At 42.6% G+C, this 15,185-nt stretch overlaps 1 protein-coding gene across 1 annotated transcript in view; it reads left to right on the plus strand.

Annotated features, from left to right (window-relative positions):
- Positions 1–15,185, plus strand: part of esyt1b (extended synaptotagmin-like protein 1b) — a 73,080-nt gene that overhangs the window by 14,786 nt on the left and 43,109 nt on the right. Inside the window, exons 11-20 of the mRNA XM_063214811.1 lie at positions 1,298–1,346; positions 1,835–1,924; positions 3,267–3,362; positions 4,007–4,078; positions 5,758–5,844; positions 6,194–6,343; positions 10,673–10,789; positions 11,388–11,561; positions 12,267–12,349; positions 13,835–13,883. Coding sequence (XP_063070881.1) covers positions 1,298–1,346; positions 1,835–1,924; positions 3,267–3,362; positions 4,007–4,078; positions 5,758–5,844; positions 6,194–6,343; positions 10,673–10,789; positions 11,388–11,561; positions 12,267–12,349; positions 13,835–13,883 — 967 coding nt within the window. The remainder of the gene's footprint in view (positions 1–1,297; positions 1,347–1,834; positions 1,925–3,266; positions 3,363–4,006; positions 4,079–5,757; positions 5,845–6,193; positions 6,344–10,672; positions 10,790–11,387; positions 11,562–12,266; positions 12,350–13,834; positions 13,884–15,185) is intronic.

Here is a 15,185-nt window from a genome sequence, read left to right on the forward strand (position 1 = left end):
AAGCATACATTTAGATTAGTTCAGAGGTTCTTCAAGGGCACTAAAACCATGATATTGGAATCACCCGCTCATATTCCAGTCCTCAATCCCACTGGGAGTCTGTGGTTAATGTCTATGCTCAGCATCCATTCGATTTGGACCAGCTAGAACACTTTGCAGTGAAGAAATGGGCCAAAATCCCTAGTGGGGCACGAGCCAACCTAGGTAGCAACTTATCAGAGCCTGTTGTCAGTTTTGGTTCATAAATGGCGCCATATGGACTATTAATGATCAGGGGGCTAATAATTTTGTCCTTGTCATTTTTGCCCTTTTTTGTTTAAAATCATCGTAACAATAGAGAAATCCAAATTCAACTCATTGAACATTATCTCCATCAGTGTATTTGTTTCCAGAATAACAGAAACGGTGAATAATGGTAATTCTTACTGAGAAATCAAGAGAAATGTCTAATTTCAGGAGGGGGGCTAATAATATCGTCCTCAACTGTATTACTCCTAGCATTGAATAGAAAGGTCCTTAGGTCTGGGCCAATGGAACCTCTCTCTCTCTCTGCTCTCTCTGGTAGAGCTACACTGTAAAACATTGTAGCCAGTTTGAGTTCAATTAAAAAAAAGAAAGTTGCACTGCTGTTTTAAGTTTGTAAGTTAACTCAACTTGAGAAAGCCTTAAGTTGAGTTAAGCCTAGAGTTGAGTTAACTTACCAACTGAAGACAGCAGGGCAACTTGTTTTTTTACGTTTAACTGGCTTCCAATGTTCTTCAGTGTATGGGTAAAGGTTTGTGTTAAGGGCTGTACACACACATCGCTGCTATTTGCTAGCTTCTCGCTTGCTCGCCTACTCGCCTCTCTTTCATGGAACGTTCGCTGAAAGTTCCCGCGGCTTTAACTGCCAATGAATAGGCGAGAAGTACCGAACTCTGCCTTCCAATTGGTTACTCGCTTCCTCGCCTCGCTCGAAGATAAAATATTTTCAACTCGGGATCCGCCCACATCGCATCGCTTGTACAGTACTCGCCTACTCGCCTGCCAGTCTCGCTGGAACACATTGACATTCTATTGAGTTCATTCGCTGAGCGAGTAACTAGCAGTGACTTGTGTGTACGGCCCTTAAGGGCTATGGTATACTCGACCAAAGCTGCATATCTCAGCTGAACAAGAATCATACTCTGTGTCCATCCGTCCATCGTGTGTGTGTCAACAGCAGCCGTGTTTGACTTAAAAACCATTTCCTGATTATGGTAATGTGCGTTTGTCTTTTCATCATATTGTTTTGCCTTTCTTCTCTTCTTCTCTGTAGGACCAAGATGGATCTGGGCATCGTCAAGAAGTCCAAAGTTGTGGATGAAGTAAGTATGACGTATGTGTATGTAACTCTTTGCAACTCTTTCAGGTCCGCTGCCACATACAGTACACCGTCTTCATGTGGTAATATTGCAGTCAAACGTTACCAATGTCACATAACAGCTTTTACGTGAAAAGGCTCTGATACAAGCTCCAACAAGAAGTTGCTCACATTACATTACGTAATACTTTGCTGATGTTTTTATGCAAAGAGATTTACAGTTATTTAAAGGTTATTGATTACAGTCCCTAGAGAAATATGGGGTTAGGTGCCTTGCTCAAGAGCACTTCAGCCATGGATGGAGGTGAGGTTTAGAGAGAGGTAAGGGTCGGATTCGAACCTGGCACCCTTTGATTCTTAGACCATCTCTCTAACCATTAGGCCATGGCTGCCTCGAAACTTACTAAACCTTTGATTAGTATGGGTAAAGTGTTGATTGGTATGGGTAAAGCGTTGATTAGTGTGGGTTGAGTGTTCTCTGTCTTTCCCCAGTGGTTCCCTTTGAAGGAGGCCAAGACGGGCCGCGTGCATCTCAGGCTGGAGTGGCTCACCCTGCAAGACAACACGGAAAAGCTGGACGAGGTAACCAAGGTTACCCCTCACGGAATACAAAATTCACCTTGTGACACACATTACATAGACATAGAGCAGTGTTTCCCAACCTTTTTTGTCTTCCGTACCCCCTAAGCATCTTAGTTGTGCCCTGAGTACCCCCTAATTCATGTTCTACATTGCTTTCTCTGTCCTGATGTGACTGCTCCATTTGTTACAATAATAACATTTTTCCAAGTACCCCCTGCAGTGTGCTCGCGTACCCCTTGTGGTACACGTACCCCTGGTTGGGAAACACTGACATAGAGGATTGAAAGTCAGTTTCACCAGCAAACACCAAATGTGCCATTTACGTAAATATGCTGTCCTCGTCTACGTACAGAATATACTTAAAATAGCATTACAGTATGTTTAAAGGGACACTGTGCAGGAAATGGTCAAAAAAGGTATTGCAACTATGGTACTCATTGAAACTGGGCTGTCTATTGCCAAATTTTATGTTTACATGAAAGTTTACTAAGTAATAAACAAATATTTTCTAGTATGGTCCAAGCACAGTCATTTTTGCATCTAAAAATGGCTATTTCTGGAAATTCAAAATGGTGGACCATGGAGAAGATCCCCCTTTCCATGTAAGAAAAGGGATTTTTTTCCAGTCACAATGAATACTTAGAATTTGGTGCTGGTGGTAAGTATTCATGAAAAAGGTAACATTAGTGAATGGGTAGCATGAATTATGGAAATAAACAACTAAAAATCTCACACAGTGTCCCTTTAAGGGCTGCATTAGGCTACAGTATTACACTGAGTGCCCTCCTAACTTATTGACATGAACATGAAGCCACTAACAGAACTGGGGTACATTTCTTGAAACCATAGTTGGTAACTACGTTAGCTACTTTGTTGTTTGCAATGTGATTTCCTATTGGCAACTACTCAAGTTGCTAACTGGCTAACAACTATGCTTTCGAGAAATGTAGAGGAAACATAGAACACAAAGACGTAGCAAAGCTAGAGCAGCTCGGACTCAAACCAAGAGGGAAAAAGTGTCAAGATGTTTTATGGTCATTGAACAGTTGCATGTACAGTGGCATTACAACCATGGGGACGTTGGTAGAAAACAAGTCAAGGGTGCATTTCTCGAAAGCATAGTTGTTAGCCAGTTAGCAACTTGGGTAGTTGTCAATGGGAAACTGCATTGCAAACAACAAAGTAGCTAATGTGGTTAGCAACTATGGTTTCCTTAAACACACCCAGACCAGACTTGGCACACTTTGTCTAATCTATACCTGTGGTTACTGTACAGAGACTTGCATGTTCTTGAGTGAACCTCAGAGTTACTGTATTTCATAGTCACTTCCTGTCTGCTCAGGTTATCCAGAGGAACTCCGCGGTGACCTGCAAGACAGCGGACCCTCCCTCTGCGGCCATCTTGGCCGTTTACTTGGATAAAGCTGAGGCTCTTCCGGTGAGTGACAGCTCCATCAGCCAATTAAAACTGTTTCCTGTCTACGTGCATCCAGTCAGTCAAAGCTACAAGGCAGAAGCTGTGCCTGATGGCAAATCTACTGTAGGCTCAGACTTGCCTTCTCTCCCTCAGCGTTGCTTTTGCCACTACAAGACTCAACAAGTATTTAGCAGCTGATCCCAGATCTGTTCTGGCTTGCAATCCACTCAAATCAAATTACCCCTTTTTTGGCAGAGCTTCAGACCATTATAGGCCATTGTGTGCTGTCGCTGGCATTCCTGCCTTTAATGTTCTTTCCTGATTTTGTGCTGTTTTCAGTCTTTGCTGGCCAAGCTCTGCTCTGCTCTGCTCTGGCCGTCTCCTTATAATTTGAGATAGTCTTAATGCCGTTAACGGATTGAGTCATGTTACGCAAGAATGCCTATCGCTGATCGTCACTTCCCTAAACTATGTATTGTGTGTGTGTGTGTGTGTGTGTGTGTGTGTGTGTGTGTGTGTGTGTGTGTGTGTGTGTGTGTGCGAGTGTGCGTATGTCCGTACGTGCGCATGTGCGTGCGTGTGTGTGTGAGTGTGTGCGTACATGTGTGGTGTGTGTGTGTGTGTGTGTGTGTGTGTATGTGCCTGTGTGTTTGTGTGTGTTACAGAAGAAGAAAGGCAACAAGGACCCGAGTCCCATGGTGCAGCTGTCTGTGCAGGACATCACCAAGGAGAGCAGGGTACAGTACAGTACAGACTTCATACACACACACACTGATAGTATTCAGGCTCCATGCCTGATTTCAGGCTTAACCGAGTTTGCAAAAATAAAAACATTGATAATAATTAGCCATTAGGTTATTCTTATCTCAGAAAGTGTTACAGGTTCAGGGTTTTCTTCTACTATCAGGCTTGAATAATGGTCACACACAGGCTATTAAATGTTTTAATAATGTGTCAAAATAGGCCTACGTTACGTCACTATGCAGTATCTTGTCGTCGTCGTTGTTAGAGCAGGGAAAAAAGTTCAGGCTCAGGATTTTTTTTCACTATCACCCCTGCATTCAGTTATATCTATTATACATTTGTTGTGGTAATTAATTACTATTCTGTAATATATTACTAAAAACTCTGTGCACAGTCATAGTGGTGTAGTTATATTGTAGCTACATTTCTGTCAACCAATAGTGAAGTGTTCCACTGACAGAACAGTGCGCATTATGGCGCTACAACAGGGGTGGGGAACCTTTTTCATTCGAATGGCCACCTCAAATTCTTCCGAGGGCCGTCAAAGTCCTTCGAGGGCCGTCAATGAACACAAACCAGGATTTACTCCTGCACTTATAGGCTTATATTGAAGGCAGACACCTTTAAAACAGACCCCACCTTCTGCAGGTCCCCTGAATATAACCTAATTGTATTGCAAATGTAGTTTCTAAGATTCTTTTACAAAATATGTCATATTTCATGTGAAGCTGCATAACATTAAAATGGTCTCGAGGGCCAGATAAAACGGCCTCAAGGGCCGCAAATGGCCCTTCAGACAAAGGTTCCCCACGCCTGCGCTACAACAATATCACAGCTTTTTGTTGGCAATATCATTACAGCAGCTCATTACCTACCAATAGGGTTAGAGGCACGCCTAAATCTGTTGTGCTACACGGCACTGTACTGACTTGCACAGAATAACACATATAATGGGAGGCGGGTCAACCATGCCGTTTGGCAAATGTTAATTGTTACGTTCTTGGTCAGACCAAGTCTCGAAGAGATTTGAAAGTCCATGATAATCATGCTAGTGCCACCCAGCACTGTACTGACTTGCACAGAGTAATGCACATAATAGCTAGGTGTTAACAGAGGCTTTCATGCAGACCTCATTGAAGGTAAAAAATAGAAGTATTCCATGTGGAGGTACAGTACTTCAGTCTGACGAGCATGTGATGAGCTCTGTCATTGACCTTCACCAAAGTCCCTTCTTGTGCAATGTAAAGTACTTTAACATGTTAAGACATGGCGTTATAAACTTGCTGTTACCAGAATGGCAATGGCCAAGTTGTAGTGCATTACTAAAGGCCCTGTGTTATGTCACAGTATTGTAGTACTTTGGTACTTAACTTTCACTGACTATTACAGCGTACCACTGGAGGTACTGTATCAAAGCTTCAAGTTTTGGCAAAGGACGCGCTCAACTTCTTGGAAAAAAACTAAAGCATTTGGGTGCGCGATAAAATGTATCAACTTAAGGAAGAAAAATCCGCACTCCCAAACTGCGTCTCATTATTTATTTATATTACCACCATGTCCAAAAAGCAAACAACATGTCCAAGAAGTTGAGCACGTCCATTTTTCTTCCTTAAACTGTATCAAAGCTGATATTACTGTATCTCCTCTCTCCCTTCTCCTTCTGATGGCACAGACGGCCTGGGAGACGGTGAACCCAGAGTGGGAGGATGCCTTCACTTTCTTCATCCAGGACCCCAGTAAACAGGACATCGATATACAGGTACAAGACATTGATATACAGGTAGACATTGTTATCATTGTAGCACTTGAAAATTGCTCAACTGAAAGAGAGGTGATGTATGGCATTTGTGTTATGACAAAACGTAAATAAAGCCACACCTTTGCACACATTATTTATTCACAGACGGGTAATGTTTGCTCAAGCATGTTACAGTAGTCCACACTTATTTCCCATACTGTTTTGTATGAGATATGTGATATCTAAGGACTTAATAGAGGTCCACAAATCCTGTTTCAGTGTTAGCAATGGATTAGTTAAACAACGGTTTATTTAAACTGGTACTACTGAAATCACTCACTCTTCATTGGTCTGTCTTTGTGTGTGGCAGGTGAAGGACAATGACCGTGTCCAATCCCTGGGCAGCCTGACCATCCCCTTGTCCCGCCTCCTGGCCCGCCCCCAGCTGAGTCTGGATCAGTGGTTCCAGCTGGAGAACTCGGGCCCCGCCAGCCGCATCTACATCAACACGGTCCTGAGAGTGAGTTCTAACCAAAGAAAGTAGATTGGATCAGAACGATCACTGGAGAATAACCAAAGAAAGTAGATTGGATCAGAACGATCACTGGAGAGAATAACCAAAGAAAGTAGATTGGATCAGAACGATCACTGGAGAATAACCAAAGAAAGTAGATTGGATCAGAACGATTTCTGGAGAATAACCAAAGAAAGTAGATTGGATCAGAACGATTTCTGGAGAATAACCAAAGAAAGTAGATTGGATCAGAACGATCACTGGAGAGAATAACCAAAGAAAGTAGATTGGATCAGAACGATCACTGGAGAATAACCAAAGAAAGTAGATTGAATCAGAACGATCACTGGAGAGAATAACCAAAGAAAGTAGATTGGATCAGAACTATCACTGAAGAATAACCAAAGAAAGTAGATTGGATCAGAACGATTTCTGGAGAATAACCAAAGAAAGTAGATTGGATCAGAACGATCACTGGAGAATAACCAAAGAAAGTAGATTGGATCAGAACGATCACTGGAGAATAACCAAAGAAAGTAGATTGGATCAGAACGATCACTGGAGAATAACCAAAGAAAGTAGATTGAATCAGAACGATCACTGGAGAGAATAACCAAAGAAAGTAGATTGGATCAGAACTATCACTGAAGAATAACCAAAGAAAGTAGATTGGATCAGAACGATCACTGGAGAATAACCAAAGAAAGTAGATTGGATCAGAACGATCACTGGAGAATAACCAAAGAAAGTAGATTGGATCAGAACGATCACTGGAGAATAACCAAAGAAAGTAGATTGAATCAGAACGATCACTGGAGAGAATAACCAAAGAAAGTAGATTGGATCAGAACGATCACTGGAGAATAACCAAAGAAAGTAGATTGGATCAGAACGATCACTGGAGAATAACCAAAGAAAGTAGATTGGATCAGAACGATTTCTGGAGAATAACCAAAGAAAGTAGATTGGATCAGAACGATTTCTGGAGAATAACCAAAGAAAGTAGATTGGATCAGAACGATCACTGGAGAATAACCAAAGAAAGTAGATTGGATCAGAACGATCACTGGAGAATAACCAAAGAAAGTAGATTGGATAAGAACAATCACTGGATGGAAAATGCTTTGGCCACAGTGTAGTACGTGGGTGTACCTTAAGAACACGGTACGCATACTCAGTAGGTGCGACGCCATGATGGATACAAATTGTGACTCCCTAAAATCCGGAAACTCCCGGTAGAAAGAGGATATCCGGTCCAAAGAGGCTTGAGACAAGAGGGCTTACTCACGTCTTATTATATGGTTGTGACGTCATCGGTCGAATGCTCCATTCATTTCAACGGGGCTCCCCAACGTTCGCACGTCTGTTATTTTTCGATAACGGACGGGTTGGTCTATAACAGACCGCTGTCAATGGCAAAGACTTTTCACTGCTAAAGCGACTTTTCAACAAGACTCTAATCAGCTGCTGTGATAGACAACACCTGTTGTCCTGGCTACCTAGCTGTTGCCTAGCGGTGTTTCACAACGGCACTGTTTTGTTTTGCGCAGCAACAATCTTAACATTAAATAGGCCTAAAGAAATGTCCCCGCCATGTGTGAATCATTTAAGTATATCCATATAATAAGCGGGTTAACTTTCGGCGAGTCGGTCGCTTTGTGGAATAGCAGCACTTCAGAGAGAACAAGACCCCTCCGCTCCGCGTCGGGGTCTAAAGATTCTCTCTGTCGTGCTGCTATTCCACGGTAGCGACTTTCTCGCCGAACGTTAACCCTTACATAACAGCGTAGTACGAAATGATGGCGAGGGGAGTACGGACATTTTATTCTTCTTCTACGGTCAGTATTGGAAGCATCAGGAAAGCATGCAATCAATGACACTTCCGCGAGGGTCGGAGTGTGGAACAGGTCATAGGACAGCGTGAATGTTTGTCAGCTGTCCTTAATTACCCCCAGCAATTACTGCTGACCAACAGCTGCCGTTAATTTGGCCACAAATTATCCATCATGGTGTCGCCCCCACTGACCATGCGCAAGGGAGTACGGAAAATTGTATCCATCGCACCCACTGACCAATGACCATGCGCAAGGGAGTTAATTTTCCATCCACTCGTGTCCTCAGGCAACGCCCCCGTACTACACCGTGGCCAATGCATTTCCCCCCGAGAGATTGTTCTTCTGTTCAGTTTCTTTGGTTCTATCCAAAGAAAGTAGATTGGATCAGAACGATTACTGGATGGAAAATGCATTGGCCACGGTGTAGTACGTGGGGGTAGCTTAAGGACACGGTACGCATGGTCAGTGGGTGCAACGCCATGATGGATACAAATTGTGACTCCCAAAAATCCGGAAACTCCTGGTCGAAAGAGGATATCCGGTCAGTGTTCAGTGTGTGGCTTAATTAAGTGCAGCTGCCAGTCAGCAGTAATTGCGGATTGGGATAATTAAGGACAGTTCCGCCCTCCTACCCTGGTGGTAGTCAGCAGTAATTGCGGGGGATAATTAAGGACAGTTCCACACTCCAACCCTGGCGGTAGTGGCATTGCATTTTGTCATCATGCCTCTAGTACTGACCATAGAAGAAATGTGACTCCCCCCGCGGCAAACTCATACTACGCTGTTATGACGTCAGTACACCCTCCTATCTATTCTCTCCTTGATTCTAACCACATACAGATACATCATGAATATGGTTCTATAAAAATGAATTTTAATCACACACACATCTACATCAACACACGGTTCTGGGAGTGAGTTCTAACCAGGCACGTCTACATAAACACAGTTTCTAGAGTGAGCTCTAACCAGCTGTATCTACTTCAATACAATCCTCAGAGTGAATTCTGACTACATACAGATACATCATGAATATGGTTCTATAAAAATGAATTTTAATCACACACACATCTACATCAACATGGCTCTGAAAGTGAGTTTTAACCAGACACGTCTACATAAACACAGTTCTAAAAGTGAGTTGTAACCTGCTGTACCTTTATCAATGCACTTGTTATATGAATATGGCTCTTCACGAATACATTTTTATCACGCACGCCTCCATCAACATGTAATGGTTCTAAGAGTGAGTTCTAACCAGACACAGTACGGTTCTAAGAGTGTCTTTTACCAACAAGATCTACATCCGTGCGACTCTTCAGAGCAAGTTCTAGCCAGATACATCTAGATCAATACAGCTCTAAAAGTGATGATACACTAGGGAACTTTTTGAACAACGCTATTATAATATTTTATTTGGACAATTTATCACTACCACATCTTTATCAGGAGAACTTGGATCAGCAGTAGACACATTTTCTTAATCATTTTTCAGAAAATTAGGAGCCAATTATGCCGTTGCCCAGCAAAATTGCTCATTAAGATGCCCTGTGTATCCTCAATGGGTTCTAAATGGCTACATGCACATCAGTGAGTTGGATTCAAAATAGCGATGGCGAAAACTGAAAAAACTCTTAACTGGCTACTGAGACACATTAACCGGTTAACCGATAATCTTAAATTATACAACGTTCGCGTGCCTGATATGCACAGCACTGATGTTTTTAAATTTTATTTTTCACATAAGCCTTTTTTTTTTTTTGCTGCGCAGGCAGGACCTGCCATGTCCAGCTACTGTTGCCAGATGGAAAATGCTGAATTATCGTACTAAATTTTTTTTGTTAGTTTTTAGGGGCTTTTTGGGAGGAAATTATTATTATAATTATTATTATTATTACAACCGGTTAACCCGTGGCAGAAAATTTTAACGGGTTAACCTTGACCCGATCGACTATCGGTTAAACGGTTACCGGTTAACATCCCTAATTCAAAAGCAAATCCAAAAAGTCAGAGAATGCGCGCATATCAGTAGCACAGGTGCTGGACCAAACAGAAGGTAACTGAAAGAAAAATAAAGGTCTGCAACACTGTTTGATGCTCCCAAAATTTAATGACATGACGTTTCGGACTATCCGTCCTTGCACTGTGATGAATGACAGATAGCCCGAAACGTTGTGCCGTTAAATTTCGACTAATTTAAATCAAACAGTGTTGCAGACCTTCACTTTCCTTTGGATTCAAAAGGACTCAGGAGACTGGACCAGCTTGAATGAGAACTTATTGGACTTTATCTTGGAAAAAGAAAATAGTATAGACCAAGTTCTAATGTGTTCGTAAAGAGGGTTTGTAATGTCATGAAATAACAACATGTTTGAAATGTTCCAGTGAACAATGATGCATTCCATGGGTGGAATTGTGTTCACAGAAGGGCTCCAAAAGTTCATATTATCATATCCCCGGCTGGCATTTTAAGGTTTGCTAATCCCGTCTCCTTGTCCAGGTTCTGTGGATTGATGCAGTGCACCTGGAGAAGCCTCTCAGCTCCAGCGACTCCACCGGCACTCACGCAGTCGCAAGACCGCAGCGCACAACACCCAATCCCAACTTCGCCACAGAGGTAAAACGCTGTTATTTTAATTATATATGACACACTGTGATCCCATTGTCACAGTGTAATCTATGAATCTATGAATCTATGAATCAAGTGAAAAGGGAGTTTTCCCTCACCCCTGATGCCACCAGGGGCCACATCTGAGCGGCCAAAGTCAGTTTGACTACCTATGACTTATGCTGGACCCAGCCACTGTGGACCTTACGCCTCTAAGAATCCCGGGCCCAACCTACGTGGACCTTATGACTCTACAATCTCTATCTATGTCTTCTTCCTCTGTCTTCTTGCTATTTCTGTCTCTCCCCTCTACTTCTCCTTCTTAGTCCATCTCTAACAATGATGTTTTTTTTCCCATTTGTTAAGCATTTTGAGTTGCATGCCTTATATGATACAGTGCTATTATACAAATACAATAATTTTATAATAATAATTATTATTATTAATCTAGACAAAATGCTTAAAATTGCTATCATTGTTATCATTTTCATTTTAGAAGTTAAAATTGTGTAGAGTGTTTTACGCACAAAATATCGAATTGTCGACGTGATTTTTCAGCTGGTTGGTAAGAATGTATATCAGTGCCATTTCCAACTTCTTCCTCTAGGGGGTGCTGAGGATCCATCTGGTGGCAGGCCAGAGTCTGGTGGCCAAGGACAAGGTGATGGGGCTGATGAAGGGCAAGAGTGACCCCTACGCCAAGGTCAGCATCGGGGGCAAGACCTTCAAGAGCCAGGTCATCGAGAAGAACCTCAACCCCACCTGGAACGAGATGTATGAGGTGAGCCACTGTGCTGACCAGGTGTAGTGTCTGTGTAATATCACATTTTTTGCACAGAAGGGAGTTGAAATACTTTTTTTTCCTTATGCATAGATCTCCAGTTACCCCCTTTAAGTCAGAAGCAATTATAGTCTTACATAATAATGACACTGTGCATAGCCACAATAATCGGATCCAACACATAAGAACAAGCATTTTGTCATGAAAAAGAATTGTTTCATTGTTTCTCGGGGGAAAAAAACATACCATGATATTTGGCTTCTGCTTAGCGGGCAACTAAATATGTGGCCTTAACTTGTTCATGCAAAATGATTGATATGTTCTCCTATTCTGAGCTCAAGATAATGGAAAAAAGGAGGCGCACACAAGGCTTGTGTGAAAAAGTGTATTGAAGCCGAAATTAAACAACAGAAGTCTGAGGTTAACTGCAGAAACAGACGTTTCGGAGCTAGTCCATTCTCAATGTCTCCAGTAGGAAGCGCGTGGCAGGAATTCCGGTGTTTTATAGGGTGACGTGTCAGTCAAGCCTTGTGTGCGCTTCCTTTTTTCTATTATCTTGAGTGTTTACTATTTTTTGGGAGAGCACGCACCAAGCAATACACAGGTGTTAAGTGCAGGCGCAGACGCCAACCTTTGTTGGTCTTTTGTCACTCTCCTATTCTGAGCACCAGGACGTTTCTAAGCACTGCTGTTTTTGACTTGCAGGTGGTCCTGACTGAGCTGCTAGGGCAGGAGCTTCTTCTGGAGGTCTTTGACAAGGACATGGACGAAGACGACTTCATGGGCAGGTAGTGATGACACAAACGTAGTGGTCTTGACCCTGCCATGGCTTAAGGGGACACTGTGTGAAATGTTTAGTTGTTTACGTGTATAACCAGAATTCATGATGCCCATTCACTAATGTTACCTTTTTCATGATTACTTACCACAAGCATCAAATTCTAAGTATTCATTATGACTGGAAAAAATGCACCTTTCATACATGAAAATGAGGTTCTTCTCCATGGTCCGCCATTCTGAATTTCCAAAAATGTAGCTGCAAAAATCACTGTACTTGGACCATACTAGAAAATATTTGTTTATTACTTAGTAAACTTTCATGTAAAGATCAAATTTGGCAATAGACAGCCCAGTTTCAATGAGCAGCATAGTTGCAGTACCTTTTTTGACCATTTCCTGCACAGTGCCCCTTTAATGGTAGGGCACTCGTCTACTAGCCTGATTATCATCGACCGTCAAATCTCTTCTAGACTTGGTCTGACCAAGAGCATAACAATTAACATTTCCCAAACGGCATGGTTGACCCGCCTCCCTTGGTTTGCTTATGGTTGTTTGCTTCCCGACAAAGTGAAAGGAGTTCCCGTATTTGCGGGAACTCACAAAGTACTTGCATTGCTCTTGACCTGACTAGTAGTTGCAACGCCGAAGGTGTTGCGTCACTAGGAGGGCGTGGCCTGGCTACTCGTCTACTACCTGGCCGACCCGGGTTCGATTCCTGGCCCGGGTCCTTTGCCAGCCTTTCCCCGTCTCTCTCTCCCAACTCGCTTCCGGTCTCTGCTTCACTGTCCGGTCATATAAAACACCAATAATGGCTTGTAAAGCCCCCCCCCCAAAAATACTGCAGCCTCTTACTGCAGCTGGGGTCGCCGGCGACCCTATTCACTTGCAAAAAATGCTTAACTACATCATAACAACATTGCTATGACATTACAGAGAGCCATAGTGCTGCACTAAGGGCTTTAAAAAAGAATGTAGTGGTGCTACTGTGTGAATGTATAGCGCAAAATGACTATATTAAGTGAACATTTGGAAGGCCAGTCCACATGTCCCGTATGTACTGACAGAGCTTGACATTAACTTTTTCGCTTGCTGGCCATTGTGGCTAGTGGTTTTCCCAAGTCACTAGCCATTCAGCTATCCTACTATCCACAAATTTGATATTGTTTCTTTTTTTATTTATCATGACAAGAAGATGAGTGCACAGCTTTCTACATGGAAATAAAACATACAATTACAGAATGAGTAGTTGAGCTTTTTCTCAAGCTTCTACAAACAACTGATACACAATTGATGTACAGGGGGCAAAGTGCAGTATATCGCAGGCTATTCTGATATGTCATACCATAGAATAAGCTACCTGCCAAATTGGCTAGTGACACTGAAATTGTTACCAGCCACAGCCAAGTTTTACCAGCATTTGGCCGGTTTGCAGCTGCTACTGTCAAGCCCTGGTACTGTAGTCATGGAGCTTGAGTAATTTGGTTTCTCTTTAGGTTGAAGATCAAGCTGAGTGACCTTATCACAACCCAGTATACAGACGAGGTAAACAAAACATTATTATTTGTTTATTATTAGGGGCCAAGCAGCGAAGCTGGCGAAGGCCCCTTGAGTGTTTCTAGGTTTTCTTCTCTATTATTCTTCAACATCTTTCCTCTCCCTTAGCAAGTCTATGGCAGCCCACAGAACCGTACATAGGAAAATGCTGTAAATTGGCACACACATTCGGGCCCGGCTCAGCATTACCCACAGCAATTTATAGGTCCCCAGCCCCAACGCTCTAGCGCCACCAGCAGGTCAAAGTTGCAGGTACATTTCTGCTTGTAACTTTTGAACCGCTGGGCCAATTTTCATAAACTTGGTATCCCTGGAATCCTTGGGCTAAGACGAATCCAACGCACCCTATGACGTCATTTTCCGCCAGGATAGTTTTCCCGCCATTTTGGATTTTATGACATTCAATAAAAATGCTATTTCTCCCACAATGTTTGACCAATTCGCCCGAAACTCGGTATATAGTATCTCTGGACTGAGTCCAATATGGGGTCTCAAGGAATATTGGATATCTTATATCGTTTAGCCGTGACAGCCAATCAAAATTGTCGTAAAAGTGGCAAAACAGGAAGTGAGGTCATATCTCAGCAACCGTTTGTCGTATTAGGCTAGGATTTCGTACACAAATAGCAGTCCATCCCATGACCTATTACAAAAAAAATCAGATCCATAGCTCAAACTCTGTAGCGCCACCAACAGGTCAAAATTTTAGCTACATTTTTGCCTGTAGCTTTTACACCATATGCCTAATTTGAAAAATAATAATATCACTACTTGGGCCAAGCCGAATCCAACGCACTATATGACTTAATGTCAACCGGAAGAAAAAAATCCGCCATTTTGAATTTTGTGAAATTCAATAAAAATGCTACTTGTCCCACAATTTTGGTCAGAATGCCCTGCAAAAAGGTACACTTCATCTTGGGACTGATATGCTCTAGGGTATTCAAAGAATTTTTGACACCTCTTATCGTTTGCCGGTGACAGCCAATCAAAATTGTCATAAAGGTGGCAAAACAGGAAGTGAGGTCATATCTACGCAACCGTTAGTCAGATTCTGTTTGGATTTTTTACACACATACTAGTCCATCCCATGACCTCCCACAAAAAAATCCAGATCCCCAGCTCAACGTCTCTAGCGCCACCAACAGGTAGCAGGAATTGAGGTCCTATCTCGGCAGCCCTTTCACGGATTCAAACTAAACTTGGTTCACGTGATCACACTCCCCTCCAAGCAATGCACACCAACATTGGCGAGATTTTGGCCAAAGGGGGCGCTGCAGTTCCTTCTGT

Source organism: Engraulis encrasicolus, chromosome 14, assembly GCF_034702125.1.
Source record: "Engraulis encrasicolus isolate BLACKSEA-1 chromosome 14, IST_EnEncr_1.0, whole genome shotgun sequence".
Classification (NCBI taxonomy): domain Eukaryota; kingdom Metazoa; phylum Chordata; class Actinopteri; order Clupeiformes; family Engraulidae; genus Engraulis; species Engraulis encrasicolus.